Source organism: Scyliorhinus torazame, chromosome 2 (assembly GCF_047496885.1).
Source record: "Scyliorhinus torazame isolate Kashiwa2021f chromosome 2, sScyTor2.1, whole genome shotgun sequence".
NCBI lineage: Eukaryota > Metazoa > Chordata > Chondrichthyes > Carcharhiniformes > Scyliorhinidae > Scyliorhinus > Scyliorhinus torazame.
In genome coordinates, this window is record NC_092708.1 from 213,968,627 (window position 1) to 213,989,439 (window position 20,813).

At 52.2% G+C, this 20,813-nt stretch overlaps 1 protein-coding gene across 4 annotated transcripts in view; it reads right to left on the reverse strand.

Moving 5' to 3' along the window:
* The window catches only part of LOC140395531 (aldehyde oxidase 1-like), a 331,856-nt gene that overhangs the window by 114,981 nt on the left and 196,062 nt on the right, over window positions 1-20,813 (reverse strand). For all 4 annotated transcript variants that reach the window (XM_072483451.1, XM_072483442.1, XM_072483460.1 and 1 more), the window contains one exon: window positions 9,324-9,448. In XM_072483451.1, the coding sequence (XP_072339552.1) occupies window positions 9,324-9,448 (125 nt within the window). The remainder of the gene's footprint in view (window positions 1-9,323; window positions 9,449-20,813) is intronic.

Sequence of the window (20,813 nt, forward strand, 5' to 3'; positions counted from 1 at the left end):
GTCTGCGCCCGGTACCTGGGCAGTGTGCATGACTCGTTCTTATTGGCACAATCGTTCATCCCCGCCATGTTCGAGGGACACCCCCCTCCCCCGACTGCGGGGCTGTTTGCTGGGCGACAGGGGTTACCCATTGCGGTTGTGTCTGATGACGCCCATACGGAGGCCACGGACTGAAGCAGAGACCCACTACAACGATGTCCATGCAGCGACCAGGGGTGTGGTCGAGAGGTGCTTTGGGCTGCTGAAGATGCGCTTCAGGTGCCTGGACCGCTCTGGAGGGGCCCTCCAGTACCCGTCGGAGCAGGTCGGCCGCATCGTTGTGGTCTGCTGCGTCCTGCACAATATAGCCCAGCAGAGGGGCAATGTGCTGGAGGCAGAGGAGGGGCAGGGGGAGGAACACCACGAACGGCACATCTCCCCAGATGAGGAGGATGTGGAGGGGGGGGGAATATACGGGACATATGGCTGGACAGGGACGGGAGGCTGCCCACCGATACCGGCTGGGCCATCGGGCACAGGGCGAGTTGATAGCCGCACGGTTCACAGACTAAGGGGAGGGGATTGGCTGGGCATGGGCACGGACAACACAGTATGGCACCAGCCCACCACCCTCACCGCCCACCACCAACCACACTCACCCTGCCCACCACCGACCACCCGCATGCACCCCTCCATTACACATCCACCTGCGGCACAACGGGCAGGGCTCACACGATCGCCAGTGGAAGCGGGTCCATTGCAGGCCATGGAGGATGATGACAACCTGCTCTGCGATTAGCTCCGAGCTCTACATCGTTAGACAATGTCTGACTCATGGCCACAGTAATACCCTCCACCTGGGCAGTCCCTGCATGCGGTCTGGACACTGTAGCGCACGGACCCGTTGTCTGCCCGGGAGCGGGATGGCGAGGGCGACCCAGGGGGGGCGCAAGCCACACTCACCTGAGCTCGGCATCCTATCACCCCTCACACACACACTGGTGCTCACCTCACACCCCACCCCCGCACACATCGGACAGAGTTCAGAGGCAGTTTCCATAGGTGTAAAAGTGACTTTAATGACGGATGGTTCATAGAGGTGTCCTAGCCCCTATAACTAGTCTGTGCCCTGCACCCATGCCAATTTACTCAGTGTCTAATGTTCTGGCCTTACGGGCCCCATGACTATGTCTAGGTGCTTCCCCAGACGGTACCGCAGAACTGGAGGTGGACTCCTGTGATTCCTGCCCTGTGACTAGGGTCTCCCTTTGGCGGTCGTTTCCTGGGGCGGCCTGGCTTGGATGGGCCAGGCTGCGCCTCGGACGACCGGGATGGTGAGCTGCCAGCCTGCTGTGCCCGTTGCCCACCAGATGCACCTGGGAGGGAAGGGCGGGAGTCCGAGGTGTTGCGGTGTTCCGGGGCCTCCTCTGCAGGGGGACCCGGAACTGGTCCCAGCACCTCCTCCTCCCTCTGGGTGCCCACTGGCCCCCGGACCTCTACATGGGTCGGGGATGCGGATGAATCCAGCAGCCGAGGCAACCCCGGCACCTGGTGCTGCGAGTCCTGGAGGCCCGCCCTGGTATCCACAATGATCTGCAAGTTTGCAGCCATGGAGCACAGGGAGGTGGCCATCCCTGTCTGTGTCTGGGTGACGCCAGCCAGCACCTGGGCAATGGCGCAGATGCCCTCAGCGATGGCCTGCTGAGAGCGGGCCACGGTGTTGAGCGTCTCTGCGATGTGCAGCTGGCTCGGGCTAATGGCTTCCTGTGAGAGGACAGCCGTTTCGTGGGCCACGGATGCCCCCTGCACAGAAAGCCCCAGGCCTTGCATACTGCTGCCCAAGTCTGACACTGTCGCCCCCATTGCCTCCACCGCCGACGGCACCCGTGCAGTTTCGGCCTGGGTGGTACGCATGACCAGCACCACTCCCTGCTCCTGCACGCAGGTGGACTCCTCCACCTGCGTCTGCAGGTGCTGCAAGCTGGCCGTCTCCCCTCCACTTGTCCCTGGGTCCCTGACTGCATCGGGTCTATGGGTGGGTGTGGGAACACCAGGAACCCGGGACCTGTCTGGGCGGCAGCTGGTTGCTGGGGCTGGTCTGCCGTCCGACCGTCCAGCACCTCGACTGCTCCTACCTCCACCTGCTGTACCGGGACGGCTGTGTTGTGCGCACCAGTGAGTGTCCCAGAAGCCTCATCGCTAAAGTGCCCAGCCGAGTTGAGTGTCTCTGCGATGGTGGAGGGTGTAGGAGATAGCAGTGGCGTTATGTCGAGGTCCTCATCAGACCCAAAGTACGGGATCCCCTGTGGTGTCCTGTCCGTCCGTCCCCTTTGTCTGGGTGTCATGTCCGCCTGACCCCTGTGACTCGGTGTCCTCGGTGGATGTGTCCTGTGTGTCGTTGTCCTGTCCGACCGTCCCCTGTGTCTCGATGTCCTGAGTCGGTGTGTCCTGTTGTCGTTGTCATCAGTGTGGGTCCTCTGTGTCGTGGTGTCTTGGATCGACTGGGACAGAGGGCTGTTGGTGCGGCTGCTCTCCCCGTTGCTGGATGAGTCCCTATGGCATCGCCGCACTGGCACTGGATGTGGGCGACATACACCTGATGGCCCGGGTCTGTCCCTGGCATGTGGTCGCCATGGCACGTCCTGTGGGCGGCGTACTGCTGAAGGCCCGTGTCTATCCTGGGGCGGTCTGCATCCGCAGGGACGGGTGGATCGCTGTGTTTTCCTGCAATACATAATACAGCATGCATGGTTAGACACGCAGACGGGGCTGAGGGGGTGGTGGGAGGGGGAGGGGGAATGGGGGGAGGGGGGGTGGGGGGATCAGAGGAGGGGGGAAGGGTGCTGGGGATGGGGGGAGGGAGGATAGGGGGGAGGGGGGGATCAGAGGAGGGGGAGGGCGGGCAGGCGGTGGGGGTCTCACTTGGTGCTGCGTCTCCGATCTCTGCGTCCGCAAGCTCCCAGTCCTCAGGTCTGCCTGCGAGGACCAGGGCCCTCTCATCATGAACGGTAAGGGGACGCAATTCAGGAGGACCCCCTCCGGCCCTGGCACGCTCCCGGTTGTTATGGCCGTGCTTCTCCTGAGGGGTGGTGGAGACGGAGATAAAGGTCAACAGTGTTAGGCGGACATATACTTGCAGCCCAGCGGTTGGGTGTATGTTGGCATAGGTTCACAGGTCATCCTGCCAATGCAGCCTGCATGGGTGGGTGCAGCCATGTGGGTCTCAGCTAGGGCTATGCCGCCCATCATGCGGGAGGGAGGGGGGGTTGCCAGGGGGTTGGTGGGGTTGGTGCCATGGGCACAGTGGGGGGGGGTACTCACCCTGGCTGCCCTGACTAGGTCATTGACCTTCTTGTGGCACTAGCTGCCTGTCCTGGGTATTATAGCCACAGCACTGACGGCCTCTGCCACCTCACTCCACAGGCGGCGGCTGGTGTTTGCTGCGACCCTGCGGCCGTGTCCGGGCTACAGGGCCACCCTCCTGTGCTGCACGGCATCCAGGAGCGCCTCGATGTCCCGCTCCTGGAACATCGGCGCGGCAGACGGCCATCTTCCGAAGTTGTCTCTCTGCTGGTGGCGTATTTTCAGCAGCAACGCCGCGTGCCGCCAGTTGATTATGGGAGGAGATTTTAATGATGTCCTAGAGCTGGGGGCAGATAGGTCAAGCCCCAGGTCAATGGGTAGAATACGAATTGCAAAGGAGCTGGGTGGGTTTATGGAAAAGATGAGTATGGTGGACCCATGGAGCTTCAAGAACCCAGGGGGAAGGGAGTATTCCTTTTTCTTACATGTGTATAGGGTGTATTCAAGAATCAACGCTTTTGTGGTGAGCCGGGAGGTTTTGGTTGAGGTGGAGGGGACAGAAAACGCGGGGATAGTAATTCCGGATCATGCGCCCCACTGGCTGGAGATTCATCTTAGATCAGCACAGGAGCAGAGGCCGGGATGGTGGTTCGATTCGGGGTTGTTGGCAGATAGAGGGTTTTACGATAAAGTGCAGGCTGTGATTAAAGATTATGTAGAATTGAACCAAAACGGGGAGGTGTCGGCGGCCACATTTTGGGAAGCGATAAAAGCGGTGGTCCAAGGGGAGGTTATCTCATTCAAGGAACATGCGGATAGGGAAAGGAGGGAGGGACATGAACAGCTAATGATTAAGATAGTGGAGGTAGATAGGGAGTGCTAGAGGGTACCCACCACAGAGGGATTGGCGAGGAGGAAAAGTTTACAGGGACAATTAGAGAGGTTGACAACAGGGATGACGGTAGGACAGCAGCGTCGGGCAAGAGGGGTGCAGTATGAATACGGGGAGAAGGCGAGTTGAATGTTAGTGCATCAGCTACGGAGGCAGGTTGCGTTCAGGGAAATATTGAAGATACGGACTGGGGAAGGGGATGTGGTAACGGAGCCGGGGAAGATAAACGAGGCGTTTAGGGATTATTATAAGGAGCTGTACAGGGCAGATCCGCGGAATGAAGAGGGGGACATGGGACGGTTCTTAGATGAACTGTAGTTTCCACAGTTGGAGGAAGAGAAGAAGCAGGCACTAGAGGAACCCTTGGGGCTGAGGGAGGTATTGGACAGTGTAAGAGGTATGAAGTCGGGGAAGGCCCTGGGACCCGGTCGTTTCCTGGCAGAATTCTGTAAGGAGTTCGCGACTGACCTGGCACCACATCTCTTGGGAGTGTTTAATGAGGCGTTGGTGAAGGAGGAGCTGCTAGAGACAATGATGCAGGCAACAATCACATTAATACCAAAAAAGGGAGGGACCCGTTGGAATGTGAGTCGTATAGGCCCATATCGTTGTTAAATATGGATGTGAAACTGCTAGCGGGAAGGATGGAAGGTTGTGTCCCGGGGGTGGTAGCGGAGGGCCAAACAGGTTTTGTAAAGGGCAGGCAGCTTTCTAGCAATATAAGGCAGCTATTAATTGTGATGATGACCCCGTCAAGAGCCCAGGTGCCGGAGGTAGTGGTGTCCATGGATGCAGAGAAAGCATTCGACTGGGTAGAGTCAGGGTACCTGTTTCAGGTCCTGGGAAGGTTCTGGTTTGGGCCGAGGTTTGTGGCCTGTTATATGTGGCACCGATGATGAATGTACGGACCAATGTCATGGGTTCATGGAACTTTGAACTGCACAGGGGAACAAGGCAGGGGTGCCCACTGCCGCCGCTGCTGTTTGCGCTGGCTATAGAGCTCTGACAATGGCTCTTAGTGTGATATGGTACGAATAAAGTAAAAACATGATGGGAAAACTGGTCAATGGGAAGACTGGTCAAAATATTTGATACAATGTAAGAAATGCTGCCCTAACCATTTCAGACCCCTGTAAAACTAATAAGGCCGACTCTGCATAACTTGAAGTATGAATAAGATCAGAGAAGGTCAAGCCATTCCAAAATACCGGACCTCGGCAACACCTGATAAGACTAACTCGTCATAACCCAGGGTTGTAGGAATAAGACAAGATAAGGTCAGGAAGAAATAAGTCTCCTCCGACCTCTCAATGTTCCCTCCAAGGACAAGATAATGGTATGAGTGATGCAACAAAGAGCCCAATAAGGTCAGCAGGCATTGCTTCCGTTTCTACTTCCGATCAAATTCCTGACTAAGCTGTAGTCACGCAATCTTGATAATGATAATGTATAAATACTGAACTGATTTTCTGTAAAAGCGCAGACTTGAGAAGGAATCAGCAGCTTCACTAACTGCTCTCTGACCTCAAGTTTCAGCCATTACTGCATGCAGTCTCTTCGTAAATAAAGCCTTGTTATTTTTTCTCAACGAGCGTTGTTGAATCTTTCTACTACAGAAGCAGGAAAATATTGACTACAACATTAGTGGGTTGGCAGAGTGGCGAGGGATGGCACCAGGGAAACACTTTGAGAGCCCTGGGTTCTTGAAGCTCCATGGGTCCACCATACTCACCTTTTCCATAAACCCACTCAGCTCCTTTGCCATTCGTATTCTACCCATTGACCTGGGGCTTGACCTATCTACCCCCAGCTCTAGGACATAATTAAAATCTCCTCCCATAATCAACTGGTGCGTGGCCAAGTCCAGGATTGCTGCAATCACCCCCCTCATAAATTAACGAAAGGAGCATCGGGTGTCGCTGTACGCAGACAACCCATTATTGTATGTTTTAGACCCGCTGGAGAGCATGGAGAGGCTCATGGGCCTGTTTGGGGCGATGTCGGGATATAAGTTAAATGTAGGGAAAAGCGAAGTGTTCCCGGTGAATGAATTGGGTCGGCAAGCCAATCTAGGAAGGATGCCATTTAAGGTGTCCAGAGACAGGTTTAGATACCTGGGGAATCAGGTAGCGAGGGAATGGCCGATGCTTTATAAAGGGAATCTAACAAAGCTGGTGGAGGAGGTGAGGGAGGATCTGAAGAGGTGGGGCATGCTGCACTTGACTCTGGTAGGGAGGGTCCAAGTGGTGAAGATGAATATTCTGCCGAGGTTCCTGTTCATATTCCAAGACACTCCCGATTTTTGTACCGAAGTCCTTCTTTCGAAAACTGGGTATGATTATTTCAGACTTTGTATGGGCATGAAGGTGCTCAGGGTTAAGAGGACCCTGAGACAGAGGCCGAGGCAGCAGGGAGGGTTGGTGTTGCTGAGCCTGCAACATTATTATTGGGTGACGATCGTGGAGAAGATGAGGCTGTGGTGGGAAGGAGAAGGGGTAGAATGGTTAGGATGGAGGAAGAATCCTGTCGGGGTCCAGCTTGAGGGCTATGGTGATGGGCATTGCCAATGGCACCAGGTTTTGAGCCAGGGGATAGATGGCATGTATAAGAAGTGGAGAGAAATGGGGCTGGTTCAGGTGAGGGATTTGTACTTGGAAGAAGGGTTTGCCAGTATAGATGAATTGAAGGAGAGGGTGGATCTCCCGAGAGGAAATGAGTTTACATACCTGCAAATAAGGGACTTAGCGCGGAAGGTTTGGAAATAGTTCCCCAGGTTGCTGAGGTACACCCTGTTGGAGCGATTGCTGCTTCCAGATGTGGAAGGGGAGGGGAGACATATACGAGTGACTGAGAGAACAGGGAGGTGAGCAGGTGGTGAAGATTAAGGAGGTGGGAGGGAGAGCTGGGAGGGGAAATAAACTGAGGAGTATGGAGTGAGGTGCTATGAAGGGTAAATGCGACCTCCTCGTGTGCAAGGATGAGCCTGATACAGTTCAAGGTTATACACAGGGTACATATGACTCGGGCAAGAATGAGTGGGTTCTTCCAGGGAGTGGCAGACGAGTGTGAGAAGTGTGGACAAGGACCAGCTAATCACACACACATGTTCTGGGGCTGTGAAAAGTTGAAGAGATTCTGGGCAGAAGTATTCGCAGCGCTAGCAAGGGTAGTGGGCAGGGAGGTTAAGCTGGACCCTTTGGTGGCGATATTTGGGATATCGGAGAAGCCGGAGCTGAAGAAGGGGAAGAAGGCTGATGTGGCCTTCGCCTCTCTGATTGCCGGGCGAAGTGACGGTCAACAACGCCACCCAATGGTGGCTTGACTGGGGGACTTATATGACTTTCTTTGGTTGGAAAAGATCAAGTACGAATTAAGGGGTTCAGCGAAGGGCTTCGAGACAAGGTGGGGGATGTTGGTGGCCGTGTTTGAGGAGCTGTTCAGTTCAGGTAGGTGAGTGGGGTGGAGGATGGGGTGAGAAAGGTGAAAGTTCTTATGAACTGTATAATTGTGTGGTGGGGAGTTTGTTCCTCAAATTATTTATGTTTTACAACCTTTTATATACGTTTGGAATAAAATATATTTAAGGAGAGGGCAGAGCAGAGATAATACTCCAGTTGACTTTCAAAGATTGGGTAATCAATACGATTGATATACTGAAGAGTGAGCAAACATTTTACGAACAGCACAGCTGAACATTGACCTAATACAAACCTAAACTGGCTCCTGGTCCAGTTCCTTGCATGTTTTGCTGGTTTCTCTTCCATTCCCTATCATTCCTGTTTATCCCTTTTGTCTTGCTAGGACAGTTGCCCTGGTAACAGTGGTGACCCTTTCCAATGGATGATCTCCTTGCACGCATGAAAACCTGAGTAGCAATTGACCACGGCAGGTGAAGATTGGTAATTTGACACACCTGGTCTTCACCTCACCCTGATGTCCTTGCACATCCCTACTGTCCATCTGGATTATCAGGAATGGAAAACCTGACTGATCTTCCTGTCCCTCTGCCAGGAACCAAGTGGCTGCAGCTGCTGATATCCATTGTGCAAGATTCTACCACTCTTGGAAGCAGAGTTCAGTGAATCACTAACTTCAAAGTATGAGCACAGAGATGGAGGAGACCAGAAGAGGAACAGGCTTGTTATCTCTGACAGCATCACCACAACCAGCAGAAGTAGATCTCCCTCTTGTTAAAATGTACGAACACAAGCTGCCATTGTAGCCATCTGGAATGGCCACTTACAACATGAAACATGGATGTTCGCAAAGCTTAAAGGGAAATATGGACAATGTAAGGTTCAGGCAGGCTCAGAGCCTGAATGTATATTCGTGAGCAGAGAATCCAGACAGCATCGAAACCCCCAACCGATTAGCATTTAATGGCCCATCTCTGTAAGACAAAGGATTGATACTCAGGTAACCGATACAAGCCCAGACATTTCGGCGCCACTCCCTTTACTCAGGAAGCATAAACAGCAAGGTCAATGACCGCTTAGGACACGCCCAGCCATCAAGGCACCCGCCCCTTTATTGGCTCAGATCGAAGGCAGTGATCGAGAACTGCCCAATTAATTGGGTCCAAACATAAGGACCGTCCAAAAAAGCACGAAACCCCCAAGGATAAAGAGAGACACTGCCATGTGTTCGATCTCTTTTGGACCTGGCGCTCCGGCAACCTCCATCTCCAATTGCAGCACCACCAGAAGCAAGTCCACGTTCAACGCCCGCTACCAGACGGCTGAGCCCAGCTGAACAGCAGTTCCAGTAGATCCAGATTCGAACAAAGGCCACTGTTTCTCTGGCCAAAGCCGGGTGTCTGAAGTTAAGTACAGGTTGTCATAGTTGTTAGGCGTAGTTTAGCTCGTAGTGTTTATGTTGCATGTATAAGTTAATCTTGTGCATAAATAAAGTACCATTGATCTTGAACTAACTAACTGGTTGTTTGGCTCTTTGATCGATACCCGGTTGAACATTGTGGTGGTATCATTTGATACCTGGCGACTCTGAGAGCATATCATATCACCATCGAGATAAAAGAAGGGCAACCTTATTGACTGCCATATTCATAGCAAGCAAAAAAGGCAGCACCATGATTCACCTGCAGTAATGAGGGTAGTAGCCTAGGCCAGGGTCAATTACAAAGACTTACCTGGGCAAGAGTCGGATTCTGCGTTGGGCAAACCATTTCGATTTCTCCATCCTCACCTTTAGGAATGACAAGTATACTATGGGTTTCCATGTAGAAGTGTTCCTGGCCTCCGATATGGATCTGTCCTGTAGATAAAAACGCTGGTATTTAAATACACGAGCATACAAAATAAGAGCAGAAGTAGGCCATGCGGCCCTTCGAGCCTGCTCCACAATTCAATAAGCTCATGGCTGATCTGTTTGTGTTGAGATCCACATTCCTCGGGCTGGATTCTCCGTCCTTCTGCGCCAGACTTCTGGTTCGGCACACCGGCAGGATGCTCCATTTCGCCGGCTGGTCAATGGGGTTTCCCATTATGGGGCAGCCCCACGCCGTCAGGGAACCCCGGGGCTACCGGCAAAATGGAGCATCCCGATGGCGGAGAATCCAGCCCCTCACCTACGCGGATAGCCTTTGATACCCCTGCTAACAAGAATCTATCCACCCCCGCATTAAAAATAACCAGTGACAGGGGATACAGAACAAGGTAGTTTCTAAAATGGGGGTGGGGGGGGGGGGGAAGGTTTCGGATATCTATAAAGAACTCATGGAGTGGGAGGAAACTCAGATAGGTGAGCTAAAGCGTAGATGGGAAGATGAGCTGGGAGCAGAGGTAGAAGCGGGTTTGTGGGAGGATGCTCTGTCCTCATCATGTGCCAGGCTCAGCCTGATACAATTCAAGGCGGTTCATCAGGCACACATGATGGTGGCCTGGATGAGTAAGTTTTTTGGGATAGAGGACAAGTGTGTGAGGTGTGCGGGAGGGCCAGCAAACCATGTCCATATGTTTTGGGCATGCCCGAAGCTTAGGGGATACTGGCAGGGATTTGCGGATGTCATGTCAACGGTATTAAAAACAAGGGTGGCGCTGGTCCAGAGGTGGTGGTTTTTGGTGTTTGGAAGATCCGGGTGTCCAGGGGCTGAGAGAGGCTGACGTTTTCGCCTTTGCCTCCTTGGTAGCCCAGAGACAGATCTTATTAGCCCCCAAAATTAGGGGTTTGGGTTAGTGACATGGCTGGGTTTCTCAGACTTGAGAAAATTAAGTTCTCCCTGAGAGGTGGATTCATCCAGAGGTGGCAGCCGTTTATCGACTTCTTCGGAGAAAACTAAACTGTCAGCAGATTCAATAAGAGGGGAGGGGGTTAGGGTGTAGGGGAGAGTGCGGCTATTTTGTGTTCAGAGTAGGCGGGAACAATGGGAGATGGAGGGATGTGTTACGTACTGAACTTTGTGCACATTTGTATTTGTATTGTTTATTGTTATAAAATCATAAATGCCTTAATAAAATGTTTTTTTTTTTAAATACCCTGTGACCCCGCATCCACTGCCTTTTGAAACAGAGAGTTCCAAAATCGCAAACCCTCATAGAAAAAAATTCTGCTCATCTTTGTCTTATAAGGGTGACTCCTAATTCGCACCTCAATACGCCAACATCTTCATGCACAAGTTTGAACAAGACCTCCTCACCGCACAGGACCTTCGACCGATGTTATACACCAGATACATCAATGACATTTTTTACCTTTGGACCCACAGCAAAGAATCACTGAAACGACTACACGATGACATCAATAAGTTCCATCCCACCATCAGACTCACCATGGACTACTCTCCAGAATCGGTTGCATTCTTGGACACTCTCATCTCCATCAAGGGCAGTCACCTCAGCACTTACCTATACCGCAAGCCCACGGATAACCTCACGGTGCTCCACTTCTCCAGCTTGCACCCTAAACACATTGAAGAAGCCATCCCCTATGGACAAGCCCTCCGTATACACAGGATCTGCTCAGACGAGGAGGAGCGTAACAGACATCTACAGGTGTTGAAAGATGCCCTCGTACGAACGGGATATGGCGCTCAACTCATTGATCGACAGTTCCAACGCGCCACAGCAAAAAACCGCACCGACCTCCTCAGGAGACAAACATAACGGACAGAGTACCCTTCGTCGTTTGCTTCCCGGAGCGGAGTAATTAATAAAGACGGACATCTGGGCAGCATGGTGGCGCAGTGGGTTAGCCCTGCAGCCTCACGGCGCTGAGATCCCAGGTTCGATCCCGTCTCTGGGTCACTGTCTGTGTGCAGTTTGCATATTCTCCCCGTGTTTCCGTGGGTTTCGCCCCCACAACCCAAAGATGTGCAGGCTAGGTGGATTGGCCACACTAAATTGCCCCTTAATTGGAAAAAAATAATTGGGTACTCGAAAAAAAAAATTTTAAATGAAGACGAACATCTTGCCAAGGTCAGCCCCATACCCCCACTACTTGCCTTCAAACAACCGCGCAGCCTCAAACTATCCAGCCTTCACAACAGCGACCACAACACCATACAACCCTGCCATGGCAATCTCTGCAAGATGTGCCAGATCATCGACTTGGGTACCACCGTGAAAACACCACCCACCAGGTACGTGGTGCATACTCATGCGACTCGGCCAACGTTGTCTACGTCATACGCTGCAGGAAAGGACGTTCCAAAGCTTTGTACATTGGCGTGACCATGCAGATGCTGTGACAACGGATTAACGGGCATCGTGCTACAGTCACCAGGCAGGAATGTTCCCTGCCAGGCAGAACACTTCCGCAGTCGAGGGCATTCAGCCTCTGATCTTCGGGTTAGCGTTCTCCAAGACGGCCTTCAGGACGCGCAACAACGTAGAATCGCAGAACAGAAACTTATAGTCAAGTTCTGCACACATGAGTACGGCCTCAACCCGGACCTTGGATTTATGTTGCATTACATTCACCCCCCACCATCTGGCCTGGGCTTGCGAAATCCTACCAACTGTCCTGGCTTGAGACAATTCACACCTCTTTAAACTGGGGTTACCCCTCTCCCTGGCTCTGTAAAGACTTAATTATCTGCAAATGCTCGCATACAAAGTATCGTCTTGCATCTTTGACTTTATCGATATAAATGTTTCTGGAACCTATCTCTCCATTCACCTGAGGAAGGAGCAGTGCTCCGAAAGCAAGTGATTTGAAACAAGCCTGTTGGACTTTAACCTGGTGTTGTAAGACTTCTTACTGGCTTACCCCAGTCCAACGCCGGCATCTCCACACCCTAATTTTAAAACAGCGTCCCATAGTTCTGGACTCACCCTCAAGTGGAAACATCCTTTCAACGTCCACCTTTTCAATACATTTCAGGACCTTATATACTTCAATCAAGTCACCTCTCACTCTTCTAAACTAGTGGAAACAAGCCCAGCCTGTCCAACCGATCCAAGACAGCCAAGGTTGAATCTAAAATCATTACTTGACACATTGGAGGTTGCACAAAATTAACTGTTTTAATACTGAAACATAATGTTCAGTGCAGAAAACACAGATCACCGTCCCATCACTGTGGGAATCACAGGCACAGATCACCATCCCATTACTGTGGAGAATCACAGACACAAATCACCATCACATTATTGTGAGGAATCACAGGCACAGATCACCATCCCGTTACTGGGAATCACAGACACAGATCACCATCCCATTACTGTGGGAATCACAGACACAGATCACCATCCCATTACTGTGGGAATCACAGATACAGATCACCATCCCATTACTGTGGGAATCACAGACACAGATTACCATTCCATCACTGTGGGAATCACAGACACAGATCACCATCCCATCACTGTGGGAATCACAGACACAGATCACCATCCCATTACTGTGGGGAATCACTGATCAGCATTCCATTAGTGTGGGAACCACAGATTGATGCTCGATCAATAACTCCAGAAGCGAGATTGGAAGACAATTGAAGGCTTTATTGGACTGGATGTTTCCCCCAGCAGCGCAGGGACAGAATGCAGCTGCTAGGGAGACACAGGCTCTTATACTCCGCCTTACTGGGCGGAACCAGCAGGTAGGCTTCACCAATGATATTGCCGTCTCAGGTACCTCCCACACCAATTGTCTTACAGCATCAATCTGGGTACCGTAATACCCCTAATACCGACTATCACATTCACCCCCGTTAAAAAAAAAAGAGTCCAGCGAGGGTGGTGGTCTCACGTTATACAGTGGTAGAGGTTGAGGTTATGGTGGTACCCGATATACATTAGTATAGTGTTTTGCCTCGTTACATGTCGCAACTATTTACAGTATTTATTTACATTCAAAATAAAGCAATTAGTCAGTTGGTGGCCCTGGTCGTCCTCTGTGATCGTCGCAGTTTCGGCGGTGATGCAGGCGCTGGCTCCGGCATCCGTGGCTCCGGGAGGGTGGCTTCGGCTTCTTCGGCAGCTTCATCACCCCTAGATGGGACCAGTGGGAGAACCGATCCACCTGGGAAGGGGGCGGCTGTGGGGTGCGCCGGTGGGAGGGAGGGTGGGGTTGGTGGTGGGGGTGTGGGTGAGGACCCAGCGGGCGCCAGGTCCCGTAGGGAGACCGTATCCTGTCGGCCGTCGGGGTACGCCACTAAGGCGTATTGAGGGTTAGCGTGAAGGAGGATGACCCTCTCGACCAATGGGTCCGACTTGTGCGCCTGCACGTGTTTGCGGAGCAGGATGGGTCCAGGAGCTGCCAGCCAGGTTTGGAGCGAGGTCCCGGAGGAGGACTTCCTCGGGAAGACAAGGAGACATTTGTGAGGTGTCTGGTTGCTCGTGGTACATAGCAGTGATCGGATAGAGTGGAGAGCATCCGGGAGGACCTCCTGCCAACGGGAGACTGGGAGTTTCCTGGACCGTAGGGCCAGTAGGACGGTCTTCCAGACCGTTCCATTCTCCCTCTCTACCTGTCCGTTTCCCCGGGGGTTGTAACTGGTCGTCCTGCTCGAGACAATGCCCTTGCTGAGCAGGAATTGACACAGTTCATTGCTCATAAAGGAGGACCCCCGATTGCTGTGTATGTAGGCGGGGAAACCGAACAGTAAAGATACTGTGGAGGGCTTTTATGACGGTGGCTGCGGTCATGTCGGGGCAGGGGATGGCGAATGGGAACCAGGAGTACTCGTCAATCACATTCAGGAAGTACGTGTTGCGATCGATGGAGGGGAGGGGCCCTTTGAAGTCAATACTGAGGCGTTCAAAGGGACGGGAAACCTTTATCAAGTGCGCTTTCTCTGGCCTGTAGAAGTGTGGCTTGCACTCCGCGTAGATTTGGCAGTTCCTGGTGGCGGTCTTGACCTCCACGATGGATCAGGGCAGGTTGTGGGTCTCAATGAAATGGAAGAATCGAGTGACCCCCGGGTGGCAGAGGTCCTCGTGGAGGGCCCGGAGTCGGTCCACTTGTGCATTGGCACATGTGCCGCGGGATAGGGCATCAGGAGGCTCGTTTAGCTTCTCGGGATGATACAAGATCTCATAGTTGTGGGTGGAGAGCTCGATCCTCCACTGTAAGATCTTACCATTCTTTATCTTGCCCCGCTGTGCATTATCGACCATGAAAGCAACCGACCGTTGGTCAGTGAGGAGAGTGAATCTCCTGCCAGCCAGGTGATGTCTCCAGTGCCGCACAGTTTCTACTATGGCCTGGGCCTCCTTTTCAACTGAGGAATGGCGGATTTCTGAAGTGTGGAGGGTGCATGAGAAGAAGGCCACGGGTCTGCCCACTTGGTTGAGGGTGGCCGCCAGAGCTACATCGGACGCGTCGCTCTCGACTTGGAAGGGGGAGGGACTCGTCGATGGCGTGCATCGTGGCCTTTGCAATGTCCGCTTTGATGTGGCTGAAGGCCTGGCGGGCCTCTGCCGACAGGGGAAAAACCATGGATTGAATTAGTGGGCATGCCTTGTCCGTATAGTTGGGGACCCACTGGGCATAATATGAAAAAAATCCCAGGTAGCGTTTCAGGGCCTTTTGGGTAGTGGGGGAGGGGAAACTCCATGAGGGGGCGGATGCGTTCAGGGTCTGGGCCTCTAACTCCATCATGCACTACGTAGCCGAGGATGGCTAGACGGTTGGTGCTGAACACGCATTTGTCCTTGTTGCAGGTTGGATTAAGGATTTTTGCGGTCGGGAGGAATTTTCGGAGGTTGGTGTTGTGGTCCTACTGGTCGTGGCCGCAGCTGGTGACGTTATCGAGGAACGGAAACGTGGCCCGCAAACTGTACCAGTCAACCATTCGGTCCATCTCCCATTGGAAGACCGAGACTCCATTTGTAACACTGAAGGGAACCCTTAGGAAGTGGTAGAGCCACCCATCTGCTTCGAATACAGTGTATTTGCGGTCGCTAGGGCGGTTGGGGAGCTGGTGGCAGGCGGATTTTAGATCCACCGTGGAAAAGAGCTTGTATTGTGCAATCTGATTGACCAGATCAGATATGCGGGGGAGAGGGTACGCGTCGAGCTGTGTATACCTGTTGATGGTCTGACTATAATCGATGACCATCCTATGCTTCTCCCCGGTCTTTACAACCACTACTTGAGCTCTCCAGCGACTGTTGCTAGCCTCAATAATACCTTCCTTCAGTAACCGCTGGACTTCCGACCTAATGAAGGTCTGGTCCTGGGCACTGTACCGTCTGCTCCGGGTGGCGGCAGGTTTGCAATCCGGGTGAGGTTCGCAAAAAGGGAAGGCGGATCGACCTTGAGGGTCGCAAGGCTGCAGACAGTGAGGGGGGTATAGGGCCGCCAAATTTAAAAGTTAAACTCTGGAGGTTACATCGGAAATCAAACCCTAGGAGCGTGGCAGCGCAGAAGTGAGGGAGGACGTAGAGGCGGATATTTTTTAATTCCCTCCCCTGGACCGTGAGGTTCACTACGCAGAACCCTTTGATCTCTACAGAGTGAGACCCGGAGGCCAGGGAGATTTTTTGATTAACTGGGTGGATGGGAAGAGAACAGCGCCTAACCGTGTTGGGGTGTATGAAGCTCTATGTGCTCCCGGAGTCGATCAGGCAGGATGTTTAGTGCCCATTGATGAGCATGGTCATCGTCGCAGTCGAGAGCATTCGGGGCCGAGACTGGTCGAGGGTCACCAAGACAAGTCGTAGCAGAAGTTGGAGGTTTTCATCGGGCGGTGTGTGGTCATCCGAACCGGGGTCCTGAGACTCCAGCCAAGATGGCGGCGCCCATGGCTGGGGGTGTGCAAGATGGCGACGCCCATCCGTCGCACGTGGTCCCCGGGGAACAAGATGGCGGCGCCTGGCTCCCGCACATGGCTCTGGAACAGGAAGATGGCGGCGCCCACTGGCCGCACGTGGCTCATGGAGAGGGTTGGGGTGGCGGTTCCAGTTCGCCCCCGGAGACCACGGCGACTGCCTGGGCCTGGCATACCGCCACAAAATGGCCCTTTTTGGCGCACTCTTTGCAGGTGGAGGAGCGGGCCGGGCAGCGCTGCCGGGGTGCCTGGCTTGCCCGCAAAAATAGCAGCGGGGCCCCCCGGGGTTGCCTGGTAGTCGCGCAGTACAAGCTTGTGGGGGGATGCATCAGAGTCGGCCGCGGGGCGGGTTCCACGCTGCCCAAGGGGCCGTCGCGCAGTCGGGTACGTAAGCTTGGGCGTTTCGGGAGACCACATCCAGGGAGCTAGCAAGGGCCCTTGCTTCCTTAAGGCCTAGTGTCTCTTTTTCTAGCAGCCGCTGGCAGATTTGGGAGGACAGCATACCTGCAATGAAAGCGTCCCGGATCAAAAGTTCTGTGTAGTCGCTGGCTGAGACTTGCGGGCAGTCACAGTTCCTACCTAACACCAGGAGCGCACGGTAGAATTCCTCCAGCGATTCCCCGGGATTTGTCGCCTCATCGCTAGCAGATGTCGGACGTAGACTTGGTTTACTGGGCGAATATAGTGTCCTTTCAGCAGGGTCATTGCGGCCTCAAAATCGTCCGCATCCTCGATGAGGGTGTAGATCTCTGGGCTCACCCTCGAGCGGAGAACTTGCAGTTTCTGGTCCTCCGTAGATTCAGTCGTGGCCGTCCTGAGGTACTCTTTGAAGCACGCCAGCCAGTGTTTGACGGTCGCCGCTGGGTTTGCCGCGTGGGGGCTGAGTTGCAGACACTCCAGCTTGATTTGGAGCTCCATTCTTTAAAATCTAGTCCAATAAATTGATGCTCGATCAATAACTCCAGAAGCGAGATTGGAAGACAATTGAAGGCTTTATTGGACTAGATGTTTCCCCCAGCAGCGCAGGAACAGAATGCAGCTGCTAGGGAGACACAGGCTCTTATACTCTGCCTTACTGGGCGGAACCAGCAGGTAGGCTTCACCAATGATATTGTTGTCTCAGCCGCGTGGGGGCTGAGTTGCAGACACTCCAGCTTGATTCGGAGCTCCATTCTTTAAAATCTAGTCCAATAAATTGATGCTCGATCAATAACTCCAGAAGCGAGATTGGAAGACAATTGAAGGCTTTATTGGACTAGATGTTTCCCCCAGCAGCGCAGGAACAGAATGCAGCTGCTAGGGAGACACAGGCTCTTATACTCTGCCTTACTGGGCGGAACCAGCAGGTAGGCTTCACCAATGATATTGTTGTCTCAGGTACCTCCCACACCAATGGTCTTACAGCATCAATCTGGGTACCGTAATACCCCTAATACCGACTACCACACAGATCACCATCCCATTACTGTGGGACTCACAGACACAGATCACCACCCCATTACTGTGGGAATCACAGACACAGATCACCATCCCAATACTGCGGGGAATCACAGACACAAATCACCATCCCAATACTGCGGGGAATCACAGACACAGATCGTCATCCCATTACTGTGGGAATCACAGCCACAGATCACCATCCCATTACTGTGGGAATCACAGACACAGATCACCACCCCATTACTGTGGGAATCACAGACACAGATCACCATCCCATTACTGTGGGAATCACAGACACAGATCACCATCCCATTACTGTGGGAATCACAGACACAGATCACCACCCCATTACTGTGGGAATCACAGACACAGATCACCATCCCATTACTGTGGGAATCACAGACACAAATCACCATCCCAATACTGCGGGGAATCACAGACACAAATCATCATCCCATTACTGTGGGAATCACAGACACAGATCACCATCCCATTACTGTGGGAATCACAGACACAGATCACCATCCCATTACTGTGGGAATCACAGACACAGATCACCATCACAATACTGCGGGGAATCACAGACACAAATCAACATCCCATTACTGCGGGTAATCACAGACACAAATCACCATCCCAATACTGCGGGGAATCACAGACACAAATCACCATCCCAATACTGTGGGAATCACAGACACAAATCACCATCTCATTACTGCGGGGAATCACAGACACAAATCATCATCCCATTATTGTGGGAATCACAGACACAGATCACAATCCCATTACTGTGGGAATCACAGACACAAATCACCATCCCATTACTGTGGGAATCACAGACACAGATCACCATCCCAATACTGCGGGGAATCACAGACACAAATCACCATCCCATTACTGTGGCAATCACAGACACAGATCACCATCCCATTACTGTGGGATTCACAGACACAGATCACCATCCCAATACTGCGGGGAATCACAGACACAAATCATCATCCCAATACTGTGGGAATCACAGACACAGATCACCATCCCATTACTGTGGGAATCACGGACACAGATCACCATCCCATTACTGTGGGAATCACAGACACAGATCACCATCCCATTACTGTGGGAATCACAGACACAGATCACCATCCCATTACTATGGGAATCACAGGCACAGATCACCATCCCATTACTGTGGGAATCACAGACACAGATCACCATCCCAATACTGTGGGAAACTCAGACACAAATCATCATCCTATTACTGTGGGAATCACAGACACAGATCACCACCCCAATACTGTGGGAATCTCAGACACAAATCACCATCCCATTACTGTGGGATTCACAGACACAGATCACCATCCCAATACTGCGGGGAATCACAGACACAAATCACCATCCCATTACTGTGGGATTCACAGACACAGATCACCATCCCAATACTGCGGGGAATCACAGACAACAATCACCATCCCATTACTGTGGGAATCACAGACACAGATCACCATCCCATTACTGTGGGATTCACAGACACAGATCACCATCCCAATACTGCGGGGAATCACAGACACAAATCACCATCCCATTGCTGTGGGATTCACAGACACAGATCACCAACCCATTACTGTGGGAATCACAGACACAAATCACCATCCCAATACTGTGGGGAATCACAGACACAAATCACCATCCCAATACTGCGGGGAATCACAGACACAGATCACCATCCCATTACTGTGGGATTCACAGACACAGATCACCAACCCATTACTGTGGGAATCACAGACACAAATCAACATCCCATTACTGCGGGTAATCTCAGACACAAATCACCATCCCAATACTGCGGGGAATCACAGACACAGATCATCATCCCATTATTGTGGGAATCACAGACACAGATCACCATCCCATTACTGTGGGAATCACAGACACAAATCACCATCCCATTACTGTGGGAATCAGACACAAATCACCATCCCAATACTGCGGGGAATCACAGACACAAATCACCATCCCATTACTGTGGGAATCACTGACACAGATCACCATCCCATTACTGTGGGATTCACAGACACAGATCACCATCCCAATACTGCGGGGAATCACAGACACAAATCACCATCCTATTACTGTGGGAATCACAGACACAGATCACCATCCCATTACTGTGGGATTCACAGACACAGATCACCATCCCAATACTGCGGGGAATCACAGACACAAATCACCATCCCATTACTGTGGGAATTACAGACACAGATCACCATCCCATTACTGTGGGATTCACAGACACAGATCACCATCCCAATACTGCGGGGAATCACAGACACAAATCATCATCCCATTACTGTGGGAATCACAGACACAGATCACCATCCCATTACTGTGGGAATCACAGACACAGATCACCATCCCATTACTGTGGGAATCACAGACACAGATCACCATCACAATACTGTGGGAATCACAGACACAAATCATCATCCCATTTCTGTGGGGGATCATAGACACAGATCCCCATCCCATTACTGTGGGAATCACAGACTCAGATCACCATCCCATTACTATGGGAATCACAGGCACAGATCACCATCCCATTACTGTGGGAATCACAGACACAAATCACCATCCCAATACTGCGGGGAATCACAGACACAAATCACCATCTCATTACTATGGGAATCACAGACACAGATCACCATCCCATTACTGTGGGAATCACAGACACAGATCATCATCCCATTACTGTGGGAATCACAGACACAGATCACCATCCCATTACTGTGGGAATCACAGACACAGATCACCATCCCATTACTGTGGGAATCACAGACACAGATCACCATCCCATTACTGTGGGAATCACAGACACAGATCATCATCCCATTACTGTGGGAATCACAGACACAGATCATCATCCCATTACTGTGGGAATCACAGACACAGATCACCATCCCATTTCTGTGG